Here is a 25312-nt window from a genome sequence, read left to right on the forward strand (position 1 = left end):
AGCTCCTTGAAGGGCATATATTGTCTGTTTCTTGCCCCTAGAATATAAGCCTCAAGGCTGCAGGGACTTGGCTGGTTTTGTTGACATCTGTTTTGCTCAAAGAGCCTTGCACATTCAATACTTCAGGGGATAGTTGTTGAATAAAAGAATCACGGAAAGAAAACCGTTTCTTACTGACAAGGTTGCATTGTGATGAAACAATTGAAACTCTCCCTGAGTTGGAGCAATGGCAGGTACGTTGCCTCCATTATAGGTATAGCCTCCGTGTTTAATCCATTGGGACCAACAAGGGCTAATGGCAGAGATGGAACTAGAAGTATCTTCTCTGTGCTAAAGTGATGTGGGTATGGAAGAGACACCGTAGGAAGAGAAAGGAACCTCCTTCTCACTCCAGGGGATAATAAGTTCTAAAGGAAGCGCTCACTACAGTGGAAGCATACGTAGATCAAATAATGCTGCAGTCCCTTAAGCTTGACAAAAGCTTTTTTGATGTGTGGCAGATTACAATTATGCTGAAATACACTATGAAAATATTCTTCCTATGTTAACTGATGTCTTCATCAGGTTGGTAAACATCAAAGATTTGTCTCAGTCTTTTGCTATTTCTATCCCAAGTACGACCTACCTTTTTGCTTCATTATATTCTCCCTTCGAAGAAGAATAAAGGAAAGGCATATGATCATTTACAAGTCATGCTTAATATTAGCATTTCATTAGTGATTTAAAATATATTCCTTTTAGAATATGTAAAGTACAACAAATATACACATATTTTAGGATAAATAGAATAGAAATTCATAGCAAGGGATACGTTTTTTACATTGTGAATAGTAATGTTCCATTTTGGAGCAAATGGCTTTAGTACATGATATAAAGTAAAAGAAAGATTGTCAATACAAAAAAAAGTGAATTATAACAAATTGCTTATATGCTGGACATTAAAGTATTCATAGATGGAGCAACCATATGATTTATCCTCCAGATGGGATGCTTCTAAGAGTGAAAGGGTGCATTGGTCATAATTAACACTGGGGCAACAGACCATAAACCAGCATAAACCAGGGAGTATGGTCATCTTCCTCATGGGGACACTTAATGACAACACAACTGCTTTTAGGGTTTTTTTTTTTAACTAAAAAAAAAAAGCCAAAACAAAACAAAATAGCTTGTTCATGTGCTAAACACACAGTAGGCAACTGGTCCTTTTTTTTGATTAACTGCTCAATTTGTTATAATAAAATTAAACTATTTAATCTGAATATAAATTTTTATTGTTGACAACTGTTTAGAAGAAAAAGAGAAACTCAGTGCATAGTCTACCCTATTTTCAAATTATTCTGATCATTAGAACACTTTTTCCTTGGACCATAAAAATTAATCAGAATAGAGAAGTCTGCGGGAGGCCTGGGTGGCTCAATCCGTTAAGTGACCGACTCTTGACTTTGGCTCAGGTCATGATCTCAGCGTCTTGAGATTGAGCCCCATATTGGACTCCTCACTAAGTGTGGAGCCTGCTTGTGATTGTCTCTCTCCCTCTGTCCCTCCGCACCTTGCTCACGCACTCTCTCTTAAAAAAAAAAAAAAGATAGAGAAGTCTGCTGAGTACCATTTTCCGCTGAAAATATGCATTTCATATTTTAAGATCACCTATCTCTCAGTATTGACCTGGGTGGCAGATACAGTTCACTTCCAGTCCTAGCTAGACCTTATTGAGTGTAGCTGTCAGGAGCACCATGTTGAGAGGATTCTGAGGTTACCTTAAGGCTTAGCAGAAAGGCTTGTGGTAATCAGTTAGTGATGTCTGCAGGAGACATGGGCTATGGGGCAATGGTAGGTGTGGCAAGAATTGCCATCCCAGATTTGGACAAATACTTGTTTTAACAATAATTTTCTGACATATATCTTATATGTCATATAAGTTGACATATATATATATATATATATATATAGTTGATTACAAAAGGAATAATTACACCTTGCTGATACTGCATCTGCTACTTCAGTTCTGCCATAGTGTAATTAATACACCAACTACACCACAGGTCGACAGTGCCATCACGCTTAACTTGAATGAAGACAACAGTTTCATCATGTCATCACATCATTGTTTTATAACTCTTAGTCAAAATCAAAATAAAGAAAAATCAAATCCCTAATACCTGAAAAGAAAGTAGTAGAAAAAAATAATACAACAAACATGCTAATTAATGCTCTCTGATTCTATTCTTATTTTGTTGTTGGGGACTATATTTTTACCTACCCAAGAGAATTTTAAGCCATAAAATGAAAATTAAACTTGCTTTTCCCCTTGCAAACAAACACTAATGTCTCAATTTTTTTTTAAAGATTTTATTTACTTATTTGACAGAGAGAGACATAGCAAGAGAGGGAACACAAGCAGGGGGAGTGGTAGAGGGAGAAGCAGGCTTCCCACAGAGCAGGGAGCCCCATGTGGGGCTCGATCCCAGGACCCTGGGATCACGACCTGAGTCGAAGGCAGACACTTAACGACTGAGCCACCCAGGCACCCCATAATATCTCAATTTTTAAGAACAATTTTCAATGTTTATTTCACCACCACATACCTTGTATTATTTATACTTCGTACAATAGAGAGATCTGTTCTGTGCCTTGCAATGAGGGGAAATAAAAAGGATATAATTGTTGATACTTTTTTAAAAATACAGAAGGTGTACCTAATATTGGTGCTTCCTTTGTGACTATGAAGTATGTTCCATCTTTGGATCTTAACTCTCTAACTTTAAAAAGTAGGGCAGAATTAAACTAAAGAGGAGACCCAACTTCAGATTGCAAGGCAGCTTTCCTATATTAACTTTGACTATGCAGCTCTATTTTCCCAAGAGTGAAATCGTATTGAAGTGGTTTTCCAAAATATTTTGTGGAAAATAAGAATTAATAGATGGCAACTCCTCATTCATGACCCCCAAACAGGAAACAAATTCATCAGGCAACAGGGTCTGTTCTGGAATAGTTTCATCGGGTGAAGCATTTTCCAAAAGCATGGCAGTTTCTCCCTCAACTGAGTTTTGTATGTCCAGAGGACTGCATTCTCCTTGATTTAAAATGAGGCTTAATTCTTCAAGAAATAGTGTGTTGCTTAGCGAATTCCTACTTGAGACAGAAAAAGCAAAATTAGGGTATCTTTTAAACCTGGCATTTTCCCCCAGGTCTAAGGTATCAGCCGGTGGTTTGAGAGTTGAGGAAGATGTGTCATCATTTTTGCTGAGATGGTTTCCTCCAGTGAGAAAATTTGAAATCTGGGGTTTATACCCAGTGCTGAGACCAGGAATATACACAACTGTAGTGTTGGTGAGTAGTGACTTCTGCAGGCAGTCTCTTGTCTCCAGGGATCCCGTATTCTTTTCTGTCTTGTAGTCTGTGGGCTTGTTTTCTTCTGGGAGAAAGATTTCTATCTCTGTAATCACTGGATCAACATATAGGACCTGCTCGCTGGAATTATTATTCATAAATTCACTTTTTTCCTAGGAAGAAAGATTTTATTTTTATTTTACAAAAGGCATTTAAAGGAGCTAACTGGATAATTAAATAAGGACTGGACTCCTGCTTTCCCTCAGCTTTCCTTTCCCCTCCCTCTTCTGATATTGTTTCTCTTCCCATACAGTTTCCTCCTTTTGTTATCCTCCTCTATTCCAAGTCTTTATTAAATTCTCCCACGAAGAGACTGAAGAAAGGAATAATAAAAATAATCCCTGTTTTGCGCACATGTCTTGGTTTAAAAATTTTAAAGAGAAAGATGTATCTTGCATATTAACTTGCATATGATTTCAGGGCCTTTTAATATTTGGAAGTTTAATGTGTTGGAATATTTCTTAATATCATGGAGCATTACTACAAGAAAATATCTCGTTGCTTAAATAAAAGAAAGGAAGGTGGAAGAATCCTGTTTTGCTTCTATTTTCAAATAAGGTAGTAATAAATGCTTTGTGCTGAGGTTCTAAAGATGTGCAGCTACTTACAGTTCAGACAGGAACAGGAGGGTCAGTGAAGAAGGTTTTCATTTGTGTAAAAGCCTGATGACTCTTCTGGGTAAGAAAATGACTCGAGGCCTCACACCTGATGGCTGGCTTCTGAAGGCAAATAACTCCCACCCAATGCTGTTATAAAATTATAGCCACTTGCTATCGACTGAATATTCACGTTCCTACAGAATTCATATGTTGAAGCCCTAATCCCTAGTGTGATGATATTAAGGGGTGGGGCCTTTGGTGGGTAATTAGGTCATGAGTATGGAGCTCTCATGAATAGAATCAGTGCCCTTATAAGAAGAGACATGAGATTGTGATCTCTCCTTCTGCCCTGTGAGGATACTGCAAGATGGTGGCTATCTTCAGGAGAGCTCTTACCAGGAACTCAGCCTCCTGGTGTCTTAATCTTGGATTTACCAGCCTCCAGGTCTGTGAGAAATAATGTTTGTTGTTTAAGCCATCCAGTCTATGGTATTCTGTGATAGCATTGCAAGCTGAGTAGAACACTACCCCTTAGTCTTTTGGCAGAAAACAAAACTTCATCTGAAGGTTTCTTTCTAATTCCAGGAGCCCAGAATGGGAAGGAACTCTGGCAAAAAGAAAGACCTTGAATAAAGCAGCATGAAGTGTCATTCAAATTTTCTTCAGACAGCCTCCTTAGGGAACATGCCAAGTTTGGGTTGGGAAGGGCAGACATGTAGTCAAAGTTCTGATGAAAGTCAAAGAAACTAGACATGCAATAAGAAACGAAGAATGCAAGGTGGCTGTGTTCCGTAGAAGGAGGTATTTTCCTTACTTCAGGCTGGCAACTGAGTGATGTGGGTGGGAGTCAGACTGTAGTGAAGGACACAGAAGAGCAACAGGGACCATTCCAGAATGAAGGCAATAAAGGAAGAAGAGGACCTGACCACAACAAGGTCAGGGACAATTCTCTGAGCCACAGAAAATCCGCAGTCCCCTTGGATAATAATTAGTGGAGGAACAAGATAGAACTACCAAGTGGAAGGAATATAAGATTACAGTATTTATTATCTGTAGTTTGATGAACATATGCTTGTCCTTCAGTTACTTGTTAACTATGTACTTCGTCACATATGTGGGTTCAATTGTTCTAAATCACCCCTCCACTATTAGGTAACATTACCTCCTTCAAAATCAGCCATGTGCACACCCTTTCTCACCTTCAAGTATCCAGAGACAGGAATCCTCCCTTCTGCCTAAGGCGAACCTTTCCATCTCACCCCTTTAGACCATCCCCTCCCCTCCTCTTCACAGTCTTGTTTGATCAATATTCCCTCTTTCTCTGTAATAGTCCCTCTTAAGCCTGTCCAATTTAGTATAAACATGCTTCTGACTCACGTCCCTCTGAACCTACTGTTGTTCATTCACTGCACGAGGATATGAGAGCTGACCACGTGTCAGCATAGCTCCTTTCTCTACTCCCTTTTAGAAGATTGTCTTCATTCTCAACCTCTGCTTCTTCACTTCCTAATCACTTCTCAACTCACCAGCGATCTCCCCCTTGCCACGTTCCATGGAATGTTATAGACCTTCTACAAAGTGGTCAGCACCATGGGTCCTTGCTTCTTGACGCTTTGCTCTTAACCTCATGATGCTCATTCTCTGACCTTCCTCTTCTGCTTCTCTCCTAGGACCTTGTCTATTCCAATGGAAAAGGCCTTAGTTACTCCTCATTGTCTTTAGCAGTAGTTTTCAACCCCTTAACAGTGTTCTCAACCTCAGCTGCATAGTGGAATCACTTGGGAAGCTTTGGATAATACTGATGCCTGGGTCTCTCCATGCCCTCCCTCTCTCAGAGATCCTGGGATGTAGCCCAGGCATCAGGATTCCAATATGTAACCAAGGCTGAGAACTACTACCTTGGGGACTTCTCTGGGGTTGGGTAAGGAGTTGATTAATGGGCTCATAAGAGTGCCAAACAAAGCCACTTTTATTTGTTTTATAAATACTTGTCGTCCTCACATCTTTAGAACAAACTGTTTCTAGGGGTGTTTGGGTGGCTCAGTCAGTTAAGTGTCCAACACTTGGTTTCGGCTCAGGTCATGATCTCAGGGTTGTGAGATCAAGCCCCGTGTTGGGATCTGTGCTGAGCATGGAGCCTGCTTAAGATTCTCTCCCTCTCTCAATCTCTCTCTCTCTGCCCCTCCCCCTCCACTCGTAAAAAAAGAAAGAAAAGAACAAAGGGTTTCTAGGGCAAAATTAATTTTTTTTAAAGTTTGAACGTTGTTGTCAACAGAATGAAGTCTGAATTCTATAACAGGACCTTCTATGATCTGATCCCAGTCACCATTCCAGCAATATACCAACCACTCCTCACATCAAGCTTTTCAATAAAGCAACACCTAACAAGCTCTTCTCACTCTGTGCTTTTGTTCATGCTGTCCTCTCTATTTTGAATATTTTCTGTTTCTCCTAAGCAACTCCTTCTCATCTTTCCATGTGCTTCCTGTATACCCCCATCATGTTTGGTCTCATTTCTGTCACTGGACTTACGTCGATGCACTGCAATACTTGGATGATATGTCTGTCCCATCAGCTGGGTTTTGAGCCCCTTACTGGTGGAACCAGACTGCCAAAAAGTAGAAGGAGCACACATAGCAGAATCTTTTCCCTTCTCCATAATCAGCAGCAGTTCCTCCATAATTGGCAAAGTCCCCTATAGTCTCCGGGTCTTCCCAGCACACCTTTCTCTTCTTTTTGAGATGGAAACCTGGCCCAGCCCTGGTGACACCATCTCCCACAGTCCTCTCACATCTATTTTCTCAAATCCATTGGACCTCAGGAGTGAAGCGGATCTCACCTGCTTCTCCAATTTCATGTAAAACAGAAGCCTCTTTGTGTCTTTGAGCCTCATTTCATTGAGCTTTTCTACCCTTCTCCTTTTGTCCCCAAAGTCATCTATCAACTATTGGCCACCAGGTGACTGACACCTGGCCCACAAGCTTCCTCTTCTCTTTTCTCTTTTGAATAGCGTTGTTTCTTTCTTCCTTCTCTCTTTCCTTCCCCTAACTTCATGCCCTCATCTCTCTTAAGTATAATTTGAAATATGTATAATTCCGCCTTGACATATGTTTATATGATTATGCTAAAATGTACACACATTTATATATTTGAACAGAAATTCTATTCTAATTATTGGATTGCACTTTTAGCCACCACTTAGTTTTTATTTGATGGTATTTGGTTACCTGTAGCATTTTTACAACATTACTGTTTTCCATATTAGGAATATCTTCATGAAGCCACTTTGGTATTAGCAATAAGATTCTTCTTTTAATTCTAGGAAATAAAAATGACACATTAGAAAAAGCATTTTACTTAAAGATTGGTGCAGGCCATCACATAGGAGGCCAGGAAATCAACTGGAATGGAATGCATAAAACTTCCTGATGCAGATTTCCATCTCCTACTTTAGAAAGTTAAGTGGGAAGTTGATTCAGTATCTTTTCAGATTTCCTCCTCCCTCTATTGCTCTGCTTTTCTCTAATGAGCCAGAACATTTCAAAACACTCACACTAGATTCAATAAGTGGGAGAACCACCCTGGAAGTAAAACTGTATGCATGTTAAATATGGTTAACCATTATAAGTAGATATCAGTGTGGAAAGGTTTGGAAAATGTAAGGGATATTTTGCAGAGCTTTCCAAGTTGACCATAGCCACAGAAAAATATTGAAGAAGAGAATGCTATATAATAAAAAGGTATAATTCTAGCTCCTCTAATTCTGAATTTGTACTGATTCCATAGAGGGTTGAGGTGATAGGGGTGGGTCCAAACGTTTATGTGGATAGAGTAGGAGGCTGAAGAAGTTGTCTTGCAGTTGTGTGGGACAGTGAGAACACTGGTTTTTCCTTGGGCTGTGTGCTTATTAAGGACACTGGGGTGGGGTGATGGAAAGAAAAGGGAGAAGCTGTGAACACGCCACCTCTTCCCCAAGCTACCCTTGGCCCTGCCACTGTGTCAGAAGCACTTTCTGTATTTATAGTACAAATTGACTTGAGCGGAGGTTGCAACAGGAACTTAGACTAAACTGATCTCTAGCACGTTTTTACCTGTAAACAAAGTACCTGTTAGCAACAGGTCAGACTTGTTTATCTGTTTCAGCAGGTTTTCTAAGGACTTCTACTGAGTAACAACCAAAATGCTGAATGAACTTTGCTCACTCGATTTGACCTTGAACTGTAGGGTAAAAATAATTTTTTTACACATATTTATATAATGTTTTATGATTCAGCTTTTTTACTAGTTCACATTCTCTTTATATACTTAAAATTAGAACAGATTAGTAAGTTCATGCTATTACAGAAAAGTTTTTATACAACCTGCTGATAACAGTGAGAACATCTATATATATGTGTGTATATATACACACACACACACACACATACATACATATACACATATATATATTTACCCATTTTTGGTTTCAGTTTAAAATGTTTTCCAGTTTTGTTTCTGAAGTAAGGCTTTTATAAGTAATGTATAGTTATAGTAAATAACAGTGTCTGTTTATATATAAAATAGTTGTATTGAAATGGTCTCGTTTCATTTATCTTTTTAAAAGGAATACTTATTTAAATAATTAAATCAGCAAAGAATTGTCCTATTTTCTTATTTGTAATTGCCAACTGGAAATTAATTTTTAGGTTATTATAACAAGCTTAATGCTATTTAAAATTTCACAGTATCTTTGGACAGTAACATAAATACTAATATTTTTATGTCATACAAGTTCAAACATTAAGAGGGGCTTTATAATCAAGTATGTTTTTTAAACTACCTGAAACAAAGTTTTATATTAGTTTGCCCACCTCATAATGATATCAGGGATATATTTATTAATGGGTAATTTAAATTTTGAAATATCACTAACTTCTGAAGAAAAGCCTACGTAAATTTAAAAAATCACAAGTGCACCTTACTTAGAATAGCTCATTCTAAATCTTCCTACTGCCTTTTGATTATAAATTTAAAAGAAAGAAAAATAGTCTCATGAAGCAAGTGATGGCAAGAAAGATAAACTCAGTGCCATCAGTTAAAGAACATTCGTACGGTTAAAATTTGTGAGTTGTTAGCTGTACAGGGAGACTGCCACATCAAACAACTGTCTATTCACAGATTAGAAATACTCAACACATCTAGTAAAATTTAGAAAATGGAAGGCTTTGCTTTCCTCAAAGCCTCATTTATCCATAACTAGGCATTGATCTTTACTAATTTCATATTGGAAAACAGTGATCGAAGGCCAAGGAGAATGGTCATGGGAGCTGGTTGCTAACACCCAACACAACTGGTATCAAAGTGATGAATTCAGATGTTGCCACACTTCTCTTCACACTGATTCAGAGGATTTGTTTGGGTAGGATTTGAGGCAGGTTATGACCTAACCACTTTAAAGAATCCAGGCACAGTGAGCAGACTATGTAGCAAAGGAGAGAACGTGGGTTGTGATGTCAGCCGGGTCTGGGCTCTTGACTTAATGCTTAGTGACCTTGGGCCAACCACTTAACCTCTTGAAGCCTAAAGTTAGTGATCTGTAAAATAAGCCTTTGGGTTTTCCCAGCAGGGTCATCATGAGGATTAAATGAATGACATGTGTCAAGAGTTTGGCATGGGTTGGTAATCATTAAACACTGCTCATTTTATTTTTTTCTTTCTCTGACTAAAAATGTTGATGGGTTGGGGCGCCTGGGTGGCTCAGTTGGTTAAGCGACTGCCTTCGGCTCAGGTCATGATCCTGGAGTCCCGGGATCGAGTCCTGCATCGGGCTCCCTGCTCGGCAGGGAGTCTGCTTCTCCCTCTGACCCTCCCCCCCTCCATGCTCTCTCTATCTCATTCTCTCTCTCAAATAAATAAATAAAATCTTAAAAAAAAATGTTGATGGGTTTTCCTAGTAAATAACTGAATTGACTAGGTTTGCTATATATGGTCTAAATCAGAAAATAGAAATTCTACAGAAACCTACCCAGTTCGGAGTGATTTGTTAAATATCCCAATCAAAGAAAGAATTGACAACATAACAGCAAAGAAGACCATTCCTGATAAAAGTCCAATGTCTTGTTGCCTGTTGTCTGAAAGAAAGAAAAAATAACTTTAGCTAAGCATTAGTGTCCATGCGATGTCAGAATCATTGTTCTCTCTACTCTGTGCAAAGCAAAATTCATTGATCTCAAAGGAAAAAGGGAAGGGGAGAACAAAATTAACTTTTACCTTGGGCTGTGTGTATAGTGACTGTCCTTCCAAAATGCACGACAATACCTTTTTTTCTGAGAAAATTGGGCCGCACGTATCTGGTATCAGTGGGTTTCTAGAAGTGCATCTCTGGCAGATGTGGTCAGCATTAGACATTTTTTCTGAGCTTGTGCATGCATATTTTATAAAAGGGTTTAGTGATGAACCTCATTTGTTTTGTCTGACACAAGTGAGAATTCCCAATTGCTGGTAACAGAGTCTAAAGCTGGCCACAATCACAACTGAGGTTTATTGGGTTTTCTTTTTAACCTTTCGAGCAAGACAGAAGTTATGTAGAACTTGTCACCATTCTTCAAAATGTATTGTTCATGAATTTTTTCTGCCGAGAAAGGACATTTGCTCTACTTAAAACAATATATGAGAAAGAAATTCAAGTTGCTATATATCTTGCGCTCACATTTTATCTTAAAAACAATGCTTTTCTTGCGTTTTGAAGCATTGCTTAATCACCCCAAATCTTTAAGTAATTAATATGATATATTCAACATATGTTACCTACTAGGCTCATCACATTTTCTCCCTAGTTTATAGAAAAAATCCTGTTTTCTATTTTTTTTTTTAAAGATTTTATTTATTTGTCAGAGATAGAGAGGGAGAGCACAAGCAGGGGGAGTAGAAGGCAGAGGGAGAAGCAGGCTCCCCGCTGAGCAAGGAGCCTGATGTGGGACTCGATCCCAGGACCCTGGGATCATGACCTGAGCTGAAGGCAGACGCTTAACCATCTGAGCCACCCAGGTGTCCCTTGTTTTCTATTTTCAAATATAAACTATCATTGAGACATGACTATCACACTGGAGTTCTGAGTGATGATGGATATTGGCCTCCTTTCCATCTCTCATTCCTTCCTTCCTCATTCCCTTTAGCAAATATTTATCAGATACTTACTATGTGGCAGACACTTCACGGGCCCTGCCCTCATTATTTCCCAGCTGCACCTGACATGCACCTGGGGGTCTCCAGGCTGCCTGGTCCCTCTCCTAAAGCCAACTGGTGAGCAGGGGCCAGGCCAGTATAGCTTAGCTTACTCCAAAGTCCTGGGGGTGGGGGTGGGGGATTCTGGGTGGCTCAGTCGGTTAAGCATCCGACTTTGGCTCAGGTCATGATCCCAGGGTCCTGGGATTGAGCACTGGGACCGTCCTGTGTTGGGCTCCCTGCTCAGTGGGGAGTCGGCTTGAGGATTCTCTCTCGCCCTCTGCCCCTCCCCCAGCTTGCATGTGCACGTGCTCTCTCTCTCTCTCAAATAAATAAGTCTTAAAAAAAACCAACAACAACCCCCCCCCCCCGCCAAATCCCAAGGGAGATATGGAATTAGTGTTTTTCTTGGACTAAAACTCTATTGCTGAAGATTTCATACAACTAATGGTGCCACATACCTTTGGGCATTAGTGCCTGGGAGAGAATAGAGAAGTCCCACAATAAGTGGGGCCAGGCTGCCAGGCATAGGGGTCTAAGGACATAGCAGAGTCATCAAGAGACAACCGGAGGTATGTGGGTTCATATTGGGCTCTGCCTCTTACCAGCCCTGTAACCTCAAGGCATAATTATAAACTCACTGAAACTCAAGTGCTCTGTAACATAACTTCTGTAAAATAGGGATCATAACACCTATCTCTTCTGTAAAATAGGGATCATAACACCTATCTAATAGGGCTGCTGTGAGCTCCTGGCCTCCCCAGTTCCCACAGAAATATCAAGGTGCAGACCTGGTAGGTGTCTGTATGGGGCCTAAGCACTTTGCTCATTGATTTACATGTACACATTCAGAGTGGCCTCACCTTGCCTCATGTTTCTTTATAATACTCAACTGCCACCTGACTCTTCTCTTGTTGTTGTTCTGTTTATTGTTTTTCTCCCCATCTGTCCAAAATGGAAGCTCCATGAAGACAGGGCCTGTGTTCATTTTTTTTACTGCTGATTCCCTACCCAGGACAGTGCCTGGCACATAGTAGTTGCTTAATGAATATTTGTTGACTAAGTGAATGAAAGTCCCAAGAATGTCAATGTAACCTGCAAAAATTCTCATACTATTCCTGCCAGATTTCTATGCAGGGAGATAAGTGGTCTACCAGTGGTCAGAGGTGAAATAGTTATGCCTAAAGTTTTTCAATTTGAAATTTCTATTTAGAGTTATATTTGTCCATTGCACAACCTGATCTCATAACTTTTTATGCCTCAAACATTTAGGTAAGCTAATCAAAGGAAAATACTGAGTCATACTAACAAAACGGGAGCTGGTTTATACAAGAGAAAGAACACAGATTTCAGGATTTGAAAAATAGGACTTGAATTTTAGTGTCACTTAGTGTGACCTTAGCCACTCTGAGCTCCAGTTTTCCCATCTATAAAATAAATATATGACACTTGTCTCATCTGATTGTTTTGAAGATTGAATAAATGATTTATACAACCTCCTAGCACATGGTAGACACCCAAAAAATGTTTTTTTAAGAAGGAGTTTAGGGGTCTTGAGCCCCAGCACCCGTTGAAATGAAAATGTATTCAACCCATAGCAAAAGCTGGCAAAGTCCACCTAAATCATTCTTTAAATTCAGTTTTAAGTGGAACTTTATTGATTATTTTCCTATAGAAATCATATAGCATATCTTATTATCAAGAAATTTATGCCTGACACATGATTTTTCAGTTGGAGGATTCAAATGGATGATTAATAAAGACTACCCAAAAAACCCAAGTAGTATTTTCTTACCAGAAGTAAGGTGTCCTTTAAAGATGGACGCAATTAGATGCCCAGAATTCTGAGTATCATGTTGGAATGATTTCTGTGTGACCTGGGGAACTTCAATAAAACGAAAATAGGGTGAGCTTCTTACATTTTGCATTCACGTTACCCACATTCTTATAAGAGTTTCTTCACTTGTTTGGAGATGATTAAAGTACACTTTAATAGGCTTGAAAGTTGAATAAAAGCAAAGGCCTTCAAGTATGTGTTAATGTCTTTTCTTCTCCTTTTTATTTAACTGGGCAAATCCTAAAGAAGGAAACACTGAAAGGACAATAAAAACTACCTAGGGTTTATAAAACTTCAAGGTGTGTCCTCTAATTTCATGAGGCTTCTAGGCAACAAATACCAAGGAGCTTTATTTAGTTCACTGACCAAAAAATGCACAATAACTGGTCTCTACTTGATTCCTTCCAACAGATGATGCAATAAAGTTTAGGTTTACTAAAGAGACTCCAAGATGTGTCACTTTTGTCTTTGCACAATCTTTGACATACTGTTGGTGAACAGTATCTTGGCTCCATAGAAGAAGCCCAATTTTGATTAGCAGACACTTTGAGGTTATAACACAGGGGTGGAATGCTATTAATGACTTCCCTCTGCTCCTTTCCCACTGGCTAAGATCCTGGCCAGCCCTGTCTAGTCATAAAGACTGTTAGGACACGGCTAATGAAAGCTTCTGACTGGGGTGTGGTGAGCAGCTTTGGCAGCTAACTCACTTTCAGTCTGAACCCAAAAGAGTCCTGGAGCTTTCTTACTCATCTCCTCCCTCCTGAGAATTAAAAGCTTCCAGAGGTGACTTCAAGGACACTATTCTTCCAGCTGACAGAGACATTCCTGAAAATGGTTCTAAGCTCTGGATTCCCAAGAGTGCCTCAAGCCCTATTTATTCAGTTATTGTGATTTTAGTGTTCAGATTTTTCTTTTTGAAGAATTACTCATGGGGCCAGGGAGAAATCACAACTTGAGGCAGCTTTAACTGCCACCACGATATCACAGGCTTGTATAACAAGCTAAGTGGCCCAGACAGCTCTCTTTGAGAAAAATATCATGGAGTTTCAATAAAAAGATTCCTATGGTCTTTGGAAATTTTTGAAAAAGGTTGACCTGGGTGCAGGCATGGGCTCAGTAGTTTTCTAAGAACAATGGGTAGGGAATTTTAGAAGATGAAAACATCAGAAGAGCCAAAAGTTCTTTTCTGTGTTTTTATTCTGTCTTCTCTACAGTGAGAGGAAAATGTTGCACTGTGAATTGTGACAAATCAGAAATTCTTTTTGGCTTCTCAATGCTTCACTAAGTCTCTTTTGTTTCCAAGTATGCGGTTCCATCAAACTCTGGGAGCAAGGTTATGCCCCAGTGGTCCCCAGCCAGGTTTATTCATCTAAATTAGTATTTTGTAGGCTGATGTTCAGTCTTCGGGAGCCCAAGCAGGAGTCTGCATCTACATTATTTTGAAATTTTAAGACTAGACATATTACATTAAAATGTAACGCAGTTTTCAACTTGGCAAGATCACGGGTTTATAGCATATGTTGCTAGATTATTTTTGTTTTCACTTTCATTATTTTATAATTAGCATTTTTATTTAAAAGTAATATGTGGTGCTGTGGCTTTTAATGCAGGTTAACTTAATTCTGTTGTATAAAGTACAGGTGATTATTTAGCAGTGAAACTTCAGTTATTAACTTGTTTCACATAAACATAATGTTCATATCTAACTAGGGCTTTATTAGCCCTGATAGGGAGAATAAACACAATCATCCTTTAGGGTCTTTTTGTTATCATAGTTTCAAATCAACCAGGTGCATTAATTTAAATTAGATTAAAGTCATTTAAAAGAGATGATTAATTATCAGAGGGTAATTTCACAAAGAATCAGATATCTGAAGTAAGACAATTTACAAACAAGATTGTCAGAGAAGAAATCAAGCCAATGACAAAATTTTTAAGCATAGGACTGAAATGAAGCTGTATATTGTATATTTTTCATGGTATACTGCCACCAAGTGGCTAGGGTCATTTCTTTTAAATCATACCTAATACTTAACATTATAAAAGCAGTAACCTTAATAGAGAGAAGAATTTTAAGAGGAAAAATAAAAGGGAGAGAAAAAGAACCATCCCTGATCCTATCCTCTTAATCCACTTGCCGTGAGTATTTTATAGTATTTCCAAGTATTTTGACGCAGAAAAGCATTCGCAGACACAGAATGATGTACACACACACACAGAAACTTTGTAACTAAAAAACATTTATGTCTATCAGCTCTAATCATCAGTGTGTTGCCTAATGTGCTAGAAAAATCTCATGATATTTTCATTATTAATTTAATATCTATGGTGCTATATTCATAATGAGACAATTCTGTCCCTGCTTATTTCCCTCCCAGCACATGCCTGAGTATACTCAGAAACTCAAATTATCTCTAATTTGGTAAGAATTTTTATACATCTTATACAAACCGGTATCAGACTTTAGAATTAGTCTTGCCAAAGACAGTGCGTTTCAACGAAATTTAGAGAGAAGTTAGAGTAGTTTTTAAACAAAAAAATGTAGTCTCCTATTCTTGAACAAGACTAGAAACATATAACATAGCTACATTCTGTACCCTATCAAATGCCAGCCTGTTTTAATCAGATCTGCTCAAAAGTGCTTGGTTTTAGTCATAATGTATTTCGTCTGTATCTGAGGGATGACACCAAATCCGTCTCCTGAGTCTTTTCACTCTATGTCTATACCGTGGGGCAAAGTGTATTTTATTATTCTTTTTAAGTGACCATGCATTGAGTACTGAATATTCTCCAGGTAATGCACTAGACTTTACATGCTTTCTCTCATTTAATCCTTACAACAACCTAATCAGGCAGAAAATATTATTGTCCTCATTTCACGGATGAAGAAACAAAGGTGTAAACAGGATAGATGGCTTAACTGAAGTCACCTAGGTAGTGGTCAAAGAGTGAAAATTCCCATCCAGTCCTGACACGTAGTTTGTGCCGGTCACCGGCTCCATTAATTAATAACCTCACTTCCACAGCAGGATGGCTCTGGATGGGGCAGCTCGGTCAGTCCTGCTACAGCTGCCCCCATGCTGAGACTTACCCATTGCTCCTCTGGGGGCTGGCCACGGTTTGTTAGAGCTGCTTGGCCTTTTAAGACTCCAGCCCACAGCACAATGGGCTCTGGTTGGGCTGACCCATGCAGCATGGATTCCTAGAATCTTCCAGCCTACAGTTACTTCCCTCCTGAAAGCCAACTATTTTCTTTGATTATGCAAGCAAGGCACACTAATTGTAGGATGCTTGAAGAGTACGGAAGAGTATGGAGAAGAAAGTACAATTTTATATTTGTTCACAGACTAGAAGCAATCATTTAAAAAAAAAAAAATATTTGTTAACAGTCTTTTGTGTATCTCTGTACCCTAGTGAAGATCATTCTCCTTACTAAGTGTTGTGTCTTGTTTTTTTCTTTCTTTCAATATTATGTCATGAACATTTCCTCATTTTATTAAAAATTGTTCAGAACTGTCATGCTAATAACGATTTAGTATTTCATCATGTTTGTACTGTATTTATTCAGTCATTGCCCTGTTGAGAAACTGCCTGGCTTGTTGGTTTCAAATGCCATCTTTGGATTCAGACAAAACTCACTTCAAATCCTGGCTCCACCACCTGGAGTTGCATGGCTCTGGGTAAGTTGCTTAACCCCTCTGTGACCAGTGTCTTCATTTGTAGAACGGGATAATAACAGCACTTCACCCCTGAGATCTATGGGATAGTTCATATCAAGCACTTAGTACCGTGCCTCACACAGATTGGAAGCTTAATAAGCATTAGCTATTGCTATTATTGGACTTTTAGATTGTTTCCAAATTTTTATTATATAATTAGTTTTTGGATAAATATCATTGTACATAAATCTTTTTTCTATATCTCTCCTTATTTCCTTTTTTTTTTTAAAGATTTTATTTATTTATTTGTCAGAGAGAGAGAGAGAGCACAAGCAGGACAAGCTGCAGGCAGAGGGAGAAGCAGGCTCCCCACTGAACAAGGAGCCCGATGTGGGACTCAACCTCAGGACCCTGAGATCATGACCTGAGTGGAAGGCAGATGCGTAACTGACTGAGCCACCCAGGTGTCTCTCTCTTTATTTCCTAAGGCTAGATTTCTGTTAGCGGAATTACTGGTCCAAAGGGTATGGACATTTATAAGTCTTCTTTATTTACTTTTGCCTTTGCCAATCTTGGTGTCAAAGCCATGCTACCTGAGGCCTATATCTTAAAGGCTTTGACCAGAGCTGACACAAGAACCTTTCTAGATCCTTCTTTCAGTAGGTTCTAGATATAAGAGGTATCATATTAATAGAGACAACGGGTGTTTTTCAAATTATTTTTCTTAAAAACAAACATCTCTTTTTGTGTTCTCTCTTTCTAATCTCCTTCTTCTAATAATCTCAGCTGTTTCACAGTGTTTACGTGCTATTTCCCCAGGCCAGTTTAGTTCTAGGGTTGGAATTCAACATTATTGGGCTAAGGGTAAGGATAAGGATTTGACACTAGTCTGAGTCAGTTGGCAAAGCAGAAGACAATGGGCAGACCTATCGAATAGGCACCGGAAGCACAAGGCAGGGAAAATCATATGTCAGAACAGACTCATTACCACACCTAGAAAAATAAGTCAAACGATGAATCATTTAATGAGTTACAGTGTCATCCTTGTGTATTAAGGATAGGAGGGTGTGCTTAGATGTATTCAAGGGATTATCTTCATGCTTATATTCCTAGGCTCTAAGTACTTGGTATGTATAGGGAGAAGAAGGTAAGAAAGAGAAATATATGTATTGTGATCACATGTTTAAAGAAAAAGATTAAGAAGAGGAAAAAGTAAAAAGCAGTGGCAAACCCAGGAAATTTTCATAAGTGACATGGAATACACAGAGGCATGGGTCTGATGTCAACGTGTAACAAAACTCTATGTGCAGGAATGGGCAGCTTCCAAGTCTTACTCAGTAATTTAAGACTCTTCAAAAGTGCAACCTAGCATGTGCCTATTCCTGAGTCTGAATCGTCTCGTGGACATTTATCATTTTTTAGTTGCCCAGCACCTGGACGTACTTCTTTGTGGGCATCCTAAAATAGGTAAGAAGCAGGTAAGGCTTCCCACTGTGGAAGCCTCAATGGAACAAAGACTCCCTCTCCCCATTGCCAGCAAGTAGCTACAAGCAGATGACCTAAACCTACCCGATCAGATGCTTTCCTCCCTCCACTGGCACAGAACACTCAGCTCCAAGAAATTTCTTATAGCAGCATCTATGTTCAAGGTCTGGTAACAGTAACACCATGGGGAGTCCAAGCAGGGCACAGGGCAGGCAGTGGCCGTGTGCCAGCTGCAGGGTCCTCACCAGATTCTTCATGGGCTGCAGTTTTGGCTGTGGTTCTGGCTCCCGCTCTCCCTTGTATCCTACTTAGTACCATTTTGCCCGCCCTTCTACTGATTTCTAGCTATCTTTCCAATAATTCCTTTTCTGTTGAGAGAATCAATTTATTCATTATTATTATTTTTTTTTTTTTGCTGGCATCAAATCACAATGACAGTAAAAATTGCAGTAATAGGTGCTGGGGTTAGATAGGTGAGGAGATGTGGTAGGACAAATAGTGATCATCCTACATCCCCCAAAACGTCCATGTCCCAATCCTTGGAACTTTTGAGTTTATATATATATTTATATAATTTATGTAGCAAATATTTATTTGTTATATTTATATTTAGCTATATTTATAATTATTTTCTGTGGTTATATTAAATATTTATAAATAAATATATATTATGTAATTTATATAGCAAATATACATTTATATAATTTATATAGCAAAAGGGACTTGAGACTGGGAAATTATCTTAGATTGTAGGGGTGGGTCCAAATGAAATCACAAGAGTCCTTACAAGAAGAAGGCAGGAGGTTCAGAGAGAAAGAGATTGGAAGACACTATGCTTCTGGCTTTGAAGATGGAAGATGGGGCCACCAGCCAAGAAATGAGGGCAGCCTTTAGAATCTGGAAAAGACGGTGAAACTGATTCTCTCCTAGAGCCTCCAGAAAGAACATAGCCTTGCTGATATCTTGACTTTAGCCCAGTGATACTGATTTTAGATTTCTCACCTCCAGAATTATAAAATGGTAAATTTGTATTGTTTTAAGCCACATAGCATGTGGCTTATGTTTGTAATAACTTGCTAAACAGCAATAGGAAACTGATACAGAAGATTATTACTTCCTCATAGAAAAGCATAATCTTTATTCTTTATTAGTGGATATCGTGAACCTCAGAGAGATTGTAAAACTCTTATGCATTATTTTTTCTATTCTACAGAACTCTGATTCTTTATTAGGAATAGGACATGAAGAAGATTAAATAAATCCAGATGATTAAACTGATAGTATTTCAGGGAACACTGTGTGTCTGTTTAACCTGGTTTAGTAATCATCAATCTATACATTTATAATCCATCTCAATGTGAATGAATCCGAAACCTCTAATTACAAGTAACAGAATTTTTGAAAAAGTACAATTCTGTGTACCAACCTCTAATCTGCGTTCTATTTAATATCACTTACATTTAGTTCCATTGACATAATTTTTGTTTCTTTTTCCTCTTGTAGTCCCTAAAAGTTCTGAAAAATTAATGAGACTCTTTAAGGAGTCATTAGTAATGCAACAACCAATGGTGTTGGGTGAGAACAAAACACAGTGTGGTTTAATATCTTGCTCATACTTGCCTTCCTCTGGAGAATTGTCAAAAAAAGAATAATATGATTTCTCTGGGAAACTTTCCTACTTCAAGTAGCAGTTCAAGCAAGTTAATTAATCATTATGAAATATGACTGCCCTTCCCTCAGGCCTCTGACTTGTCATTAAAGGGATTATGGATCCTGTGCCTTTCCTTCATTGCAAAGAGACTTTATACAGCAGAGTTGGACAACACTCCTGCTCAAAAGTCATCTGTTCACCTTTTTTTTTTTTTTTAATCAGTATTATTGAATTTAGGGAATTGACTTCCACATTTTCAGTGTTGGCTTTCTACACTCACAGATGATCTTTTCCCCTTTGGGGCTCTTTCTGTACTGCTTAAAGACCCCAGGAATTTTTTATAGTGACTTTCCAGGTTGGGAGTCTAGAAGCTCCAACTTCAGCAGCCCTCAGTGGTTCTCAGAGCTTCAACCAAAGCTTCACATCCAGAGGCAGGGCAGGATCTGGGCAGAGGGGGTAGCATGGGACATGATGGTTCAGTGGCACAACGGTCCTGCATCCTGTGCTTCTGGGGATCCTGGGCTGCCCAGGTGGGCTGGGGTGCTCAGTAACTCAGGAAGCAGTGGGCAGGAGGAAGAGGAAGCAGAGAGGTGACCAGATAGTACTAGAGATAATGGCCTGAAATTCTCATGTACCCACCCTGCTCTGACCCCCAAAACCACTATTACTAAGGCAGTAGCTTGGGCAATCAGGTCTCCCCGTTTCTGTCCACATTTCCTGCCCACACCCTACATCATTTTTCATGATGCTTCTCTCTCTTAAAGGGTGTGTCTAACCCCTAGAGCAGTGGTCCTTACACTTCACTGCAGAAGTATCACTTGGCTAGAGGCTCAGCAATCTGCATTTTGAACTCGTACCCAAGCATTTCCAGTGCAGATGGTCCGCAGACTCCACTCTAAGAAGCACTGCTTTCTAGACATTTTATTGGACCAGGACCAGCTGAAAAAACACATTATGAATTGCCCATGGAGGTCCTGTCTTTAAGAGAACCACTTTTTCCACCTGTACTATGTCTTTATCTCAGACTGCTCCATCCTATTCCCTATCCTCCAGGTTCCTGGAGTCCTGTGGTTTCATTTTCATTGCCATAACACAAACCTGCGTCCACATCTTGTATTCAGGCCAATATAGAATTAGTCGATAGCATCCTGTGGTTCCCTCTTCTCTCATGTATTTGCATTTTCATAACAAACATTACATTAAAAGTGAACTTCTCCTGGCATTGTCTTATTTTTAGCTAATGTATAGAGGAGGATTTCATTCAGTGGCCGAGGGGAGGAGTGTCCTTCCTCAGGACACTCTTAGGTCTCTGAGGAAGACCAGCAAAGCTATAGTGCGGGTGCTGGAATTGCCCTGGCTTTACTGTTACCAGCTTTATAATGTTTGGCAAAACTGCTTAACCTCCCTGGGCCTCATCTTCACCTGTATGATTGAAATAAAACTTTTATAGGGCTTTAGTGATAAGTAAAGGACAATTCATATGTAAAATGCTTACCACAGTACCAAACACATGGTAAGCATCCAATAGATGTTAACTATTATCTATTTATGTTATATTATTTATATTTATATATTTTGTAGATAATATAATACAATTTATGTATTATATATAATTTATATTTATATCTTATAATTCACATATACTATATATAAATTATATAATATATAAGTTATATTATACTATTTTATTTTCTATTATTTGCATACACTATTTATCACCAGGATAAAAAATATGCATCTCCAATCTAGAGAAACTTCTCCTGTGTGTTTGCTAAAGTCTGATATTATATTCTGAGGTTTATTTATTTCTTTTTTAGTATAAGACTTTGCTTTCCATCAAAGTCCAAATACACGGGGTGCCTGGGTGGCTCAGTTGGTTAAGTGTCTGCCTTCAGCTTAGGTCATGATCCTGGGGTCCTGGGATGGAGCCCCAGAAGCAGCCCCACATGGAGTCCCCGCATCCAGCTCCTTGCTCAGCAGGGAGCCTGCTTCTCCCTCTCCCTCTGTCTGCTGCTCCCCCTGCTTGTGCTCTCTCTCTCTGTCAAATAAATAAATAAAATCTTAAAAAAAAATGAAGTCCAAATACTCTAAGGAAGAAAAAGAAAATAAGGCTAATAAACCATTTAACTCATACTATAAATGAGTTTGTTTGTTTGTTTGTTTGTTTGGAGACTAGGTTTTTAAAGACCAAGGAAAGTGATACAGAAGAATGCTGGGGGTTTGCAGGACAAGCCATATCTACTGCATGATTTGCCCTGCAGTACCATCTCAGCATAACTTTGAAAACACATTGCTTTGAGATAAATCACCTCAGTGATACATACATAAGGATTTTAGAAAGTAAAATAACAAATTCCTACAGAAGGATCATTATTGTCTGAGCTTTCTTCATAAATAAATGAACCTTTAATTAGTGGGAAAACTGGCTGGTCAAAAAGCCCCATTATCAAACAGGTTGGTTACTTAAAGTATTCCAGAAATTGTATCTTTTAATTTTTTAATTGTGAAGCAATTCAAACTTCAGTTGTGAGGTTTGATTCTTACTGCTTTTATTTATAAGGTATTTATAGTGCTATGTAATTTATTTTTTTATGATCATTTTTACTGTCTTCTCTAAAAGTCAGAGATCTTTGTCTCCTTTGTTCACGGAGATTCTGCAAGTACATAGCAAGTGGCTGGTGCATGGTAGAGGCTATTTGAATATTTCATGAATGACTAAATGAACGACTGTCTTTTCCTAGATATCTTTTTAAAAAGCAATTAATATTAAAGATTTATTAAAAAGCAATTTGGCAACTTGCATCAAGCATCTTAAAATGTGCTTAAGTCTTGATACAATAAAATCTAAACACATAAGGAGAGTTTATATAAAGAGCTATTCCAAGAAGTTTATTGATAATGGAAAAATTGGAATAACCTAGATATTGTTGAAATAGGGAAAGGATTCAATGTTTTATAGTACATCCATACACTGTGTGGCCATTAAATAGATTTTTTTAACTTAACAAGGGAGACTAAGTAAGAAAATCGGGATATAAAACAATATATACACCACAACATCAATCATTTAAAAAATGACAAGAGAAAGACACATACCTATGATTTTACTTATATGTGGAATATAAAAAACACAACAAATGAACAAACAACCTCTCTCTTAAATACAAAGAACTGGTGGTTGCCAGAGGGGAGGTGGGGGGGCGGATGGGTAAAATAAAGGAATTAAGAGGTACAAACTTCCAGTTATACAATAAATAAGTCATGAAGATGAAAATTACAGCATAGGGGATATAGTAAATAATATTATAAGGATGTTGTATGATGACAGATGGTGACTACACTTATGGTGATTAATGTGTAGAATTGTTGAATCAATGCCATACACCTAAAATTAATATATCATTGTATGTTAATTATACTTCAATAATAAAAATATGTGCACAGGAAAAACATTAGCTAAAAAAATGTAAACAGCAGTTATTTCTAGGTTGTAGATTACAATAAATTTGCATTGCTTTTGCTAACAACAAAAAAAAGAAATTTCGAAAAGATTTAATATTAGCACTTTCCCTACACATAGTCACCGTTTTTCATTTAATGTGTCTTGGAAGAAATTTGTACCAGAAGAAGTTTATGGTTCCTCTTACCTACGTATTAAATTGGATAGATGCAGGTTTTCAGGGATATTTAATTTTAACTAGCATTTTTGCCTCTTAAGTGATTTTTTTTTCCCATTAGGAAACAAAGACTTTACATTTAGACTCATTGTAGGGTGGCTGTGGTTTCTATTTTCTTCCACCTGAGATTTAGGACCTTTGCCTTTAAAGGAGAACATTTGTGGTCCTATATTTAACTTGAAGAATATTTTAATAAGCTGTTCCTTTACTTTGATGTAATCAGTTAAAGAAAGAAATTGATGAAATTGCTGAGAGCTGGTGATGACTAAGAAAACGTGCGTTCTTGTTTAGGCACTATTAGTCACTAGCAATGTGCTATTTAGCAAGTCATGCCTCAGTTTTCTCATTTGTAAAATGGTGCCAAGTTGACTACCAAATATGGCTGGTGTAAAGATCAGACAAGCTTATACATAGTAGTACTTTGCAAGTGGTAAGTAAATATTAGTTATGAATTTGAATCATCTTGATGGACAATTCTAAATTTCATTTAAAAATAACTGAGTTATCAACTAAATTCTCAGTTATAAAATGGCACCTAAAGTCCTAAGAACTTTTAGCAATATAAATTTTAAAAAGAATATTTAATTTAAAAACTAACTTTTAAAAAGGAACTGATAGGGCGCCTGGGTGGCTCAGTCGGTTAAGCATTTGCCTTCAGCTCAGCTCATGATCCGTGCGTCCTGGAATCGAGTCCCACATCAGGCTCCCTGCTCATCAGGGAGCCTCCTTCTCCCTCCCCCTCTGCCGCTCCCCCTTGCTTGTACTCTCTTTCTCTTACTCTCTCTCTCTCAAATAAGTAAATAAAATCTTTAATAAAAAATAAAAATAAAAAGGAACTGATGGCATTGCAAATTATTCCCTTGATAATGCATTTCTAAGATTTGGGCATTAGGGGGCGCCAAAAGAATTGTTTAGTCTGCCATTTCATTCCCTCTGCTGATGTGGCAGCCATCAACGTTTATAATGTATGCCAAAGTGCTTAAAAAAAAAAACAAAAACCTCAGTTCTAAGATGCTATATTATTTTAATAAAGATGGTATTAACAATCCTGTGATTATAATTAAGTGCTTCAGCTCTGAAAAGAAAAATTTCAATCTAAGATATAAGCTCCCTTCAATAAACATCATGAGGTTAATGGGAGCCATTATGGAGTATTATGACGCTTAACAATAGATTCACTTTGTTTGCTTACTATTGAAGTCTATTTAGCCAAGATTTTATTGAATGACATGTGTAAATGGATAGAAAATTAAACTAATCATATTAAGAGCAGGGAAATATCTAAACAATAGGTCAGCTAGATTTTGCTGAGAAGAGAATTAGATAATCCCATTAACTTTCTGATTACTTTGCACACAGTAGGTAATCAATATTTATTGATATGATTTGATTTGTGTCTCTCTTAGGAGAATATATTTCATCAGAGTGGTCTAAAGAGTTAAAGTAACTCTTAATAATGTGTTTCAAAAGAAAGTCTTAGATAATTACATGCTTCATAGTCAGTCCGGATGTTTGTAAGAAATGCTTACTCTTAGCACCCCCACCCACCCACTCCCTTAGACTGGTGGACACAGACCCTCTGGGAGCAGGGACAATGAACATTCATACCAGGTGGTTTTAATTGGGTTTTATGCCCAAGAATGTTTGAGAACCATTACATAAATTGTAGTCAGCCTTAACAAAATCAAAACAAAATGACAGTTTAAATGTAACCACCTGCCTGACAATAGTTTTGTCAATTTTGTTACATCAAGAAGAAAGTATATATATATATATATATATATATATATATATATATATATATATAT

General features: G+C 38.1%; 1 protein-coding gene across 1 annotated transcript in view; it reads right to left on the reverse strand.

The window, feature by feature from the left end:
* Positions 1 to 1945: 1945 nt before the first annotated feature.
* IL23R (interleukin 23 receptor) overlaps positions 1946 to 25312 on the reverse strand; it is a 57940-nt gene continuing 34573 nt past the window's right edge. The window contains exons 8-11 of the mRNA XM_035018312.1: positions 12988 to 13077; positions 9994 to 10099; positions 7217 to 7307; positions 1946 to 3503 (exon numbers count right to left, since the gene is read on the reverse strand). Coding sequence (XP_034874203.1) covers positions 2850 to 3503; positions 7217 to 7307; positions 9994 to 10099; positions 12988 to 13077 — 941 coding nt within the window. The 3' untranslated portion in view covers positions 1946 to 2849. The remainder of the gene's footprint in view (positions 3504 to 7216; positions 7308 to 9993; positions 10100 to 12987; positions 13078 to 25312) is intronic.

The sequence above is a fragment of the Mirounga leonina genome, unplaced genomic scaffold, assembly GCF_011800145.1.
Source record: "Mirounga leonina isolate KUSES-001 unplaced genomic scaffold, KU_Mleo_1.0 Mir_173, whole genome shotgun sequence".
Taxonomy (NCBI): domain Eukaryota; kingdom Metazoa; phylum Chordata; class Mammalia; order Carnivora; family Phocidae; genus Mirounga; species Mirounga leonina.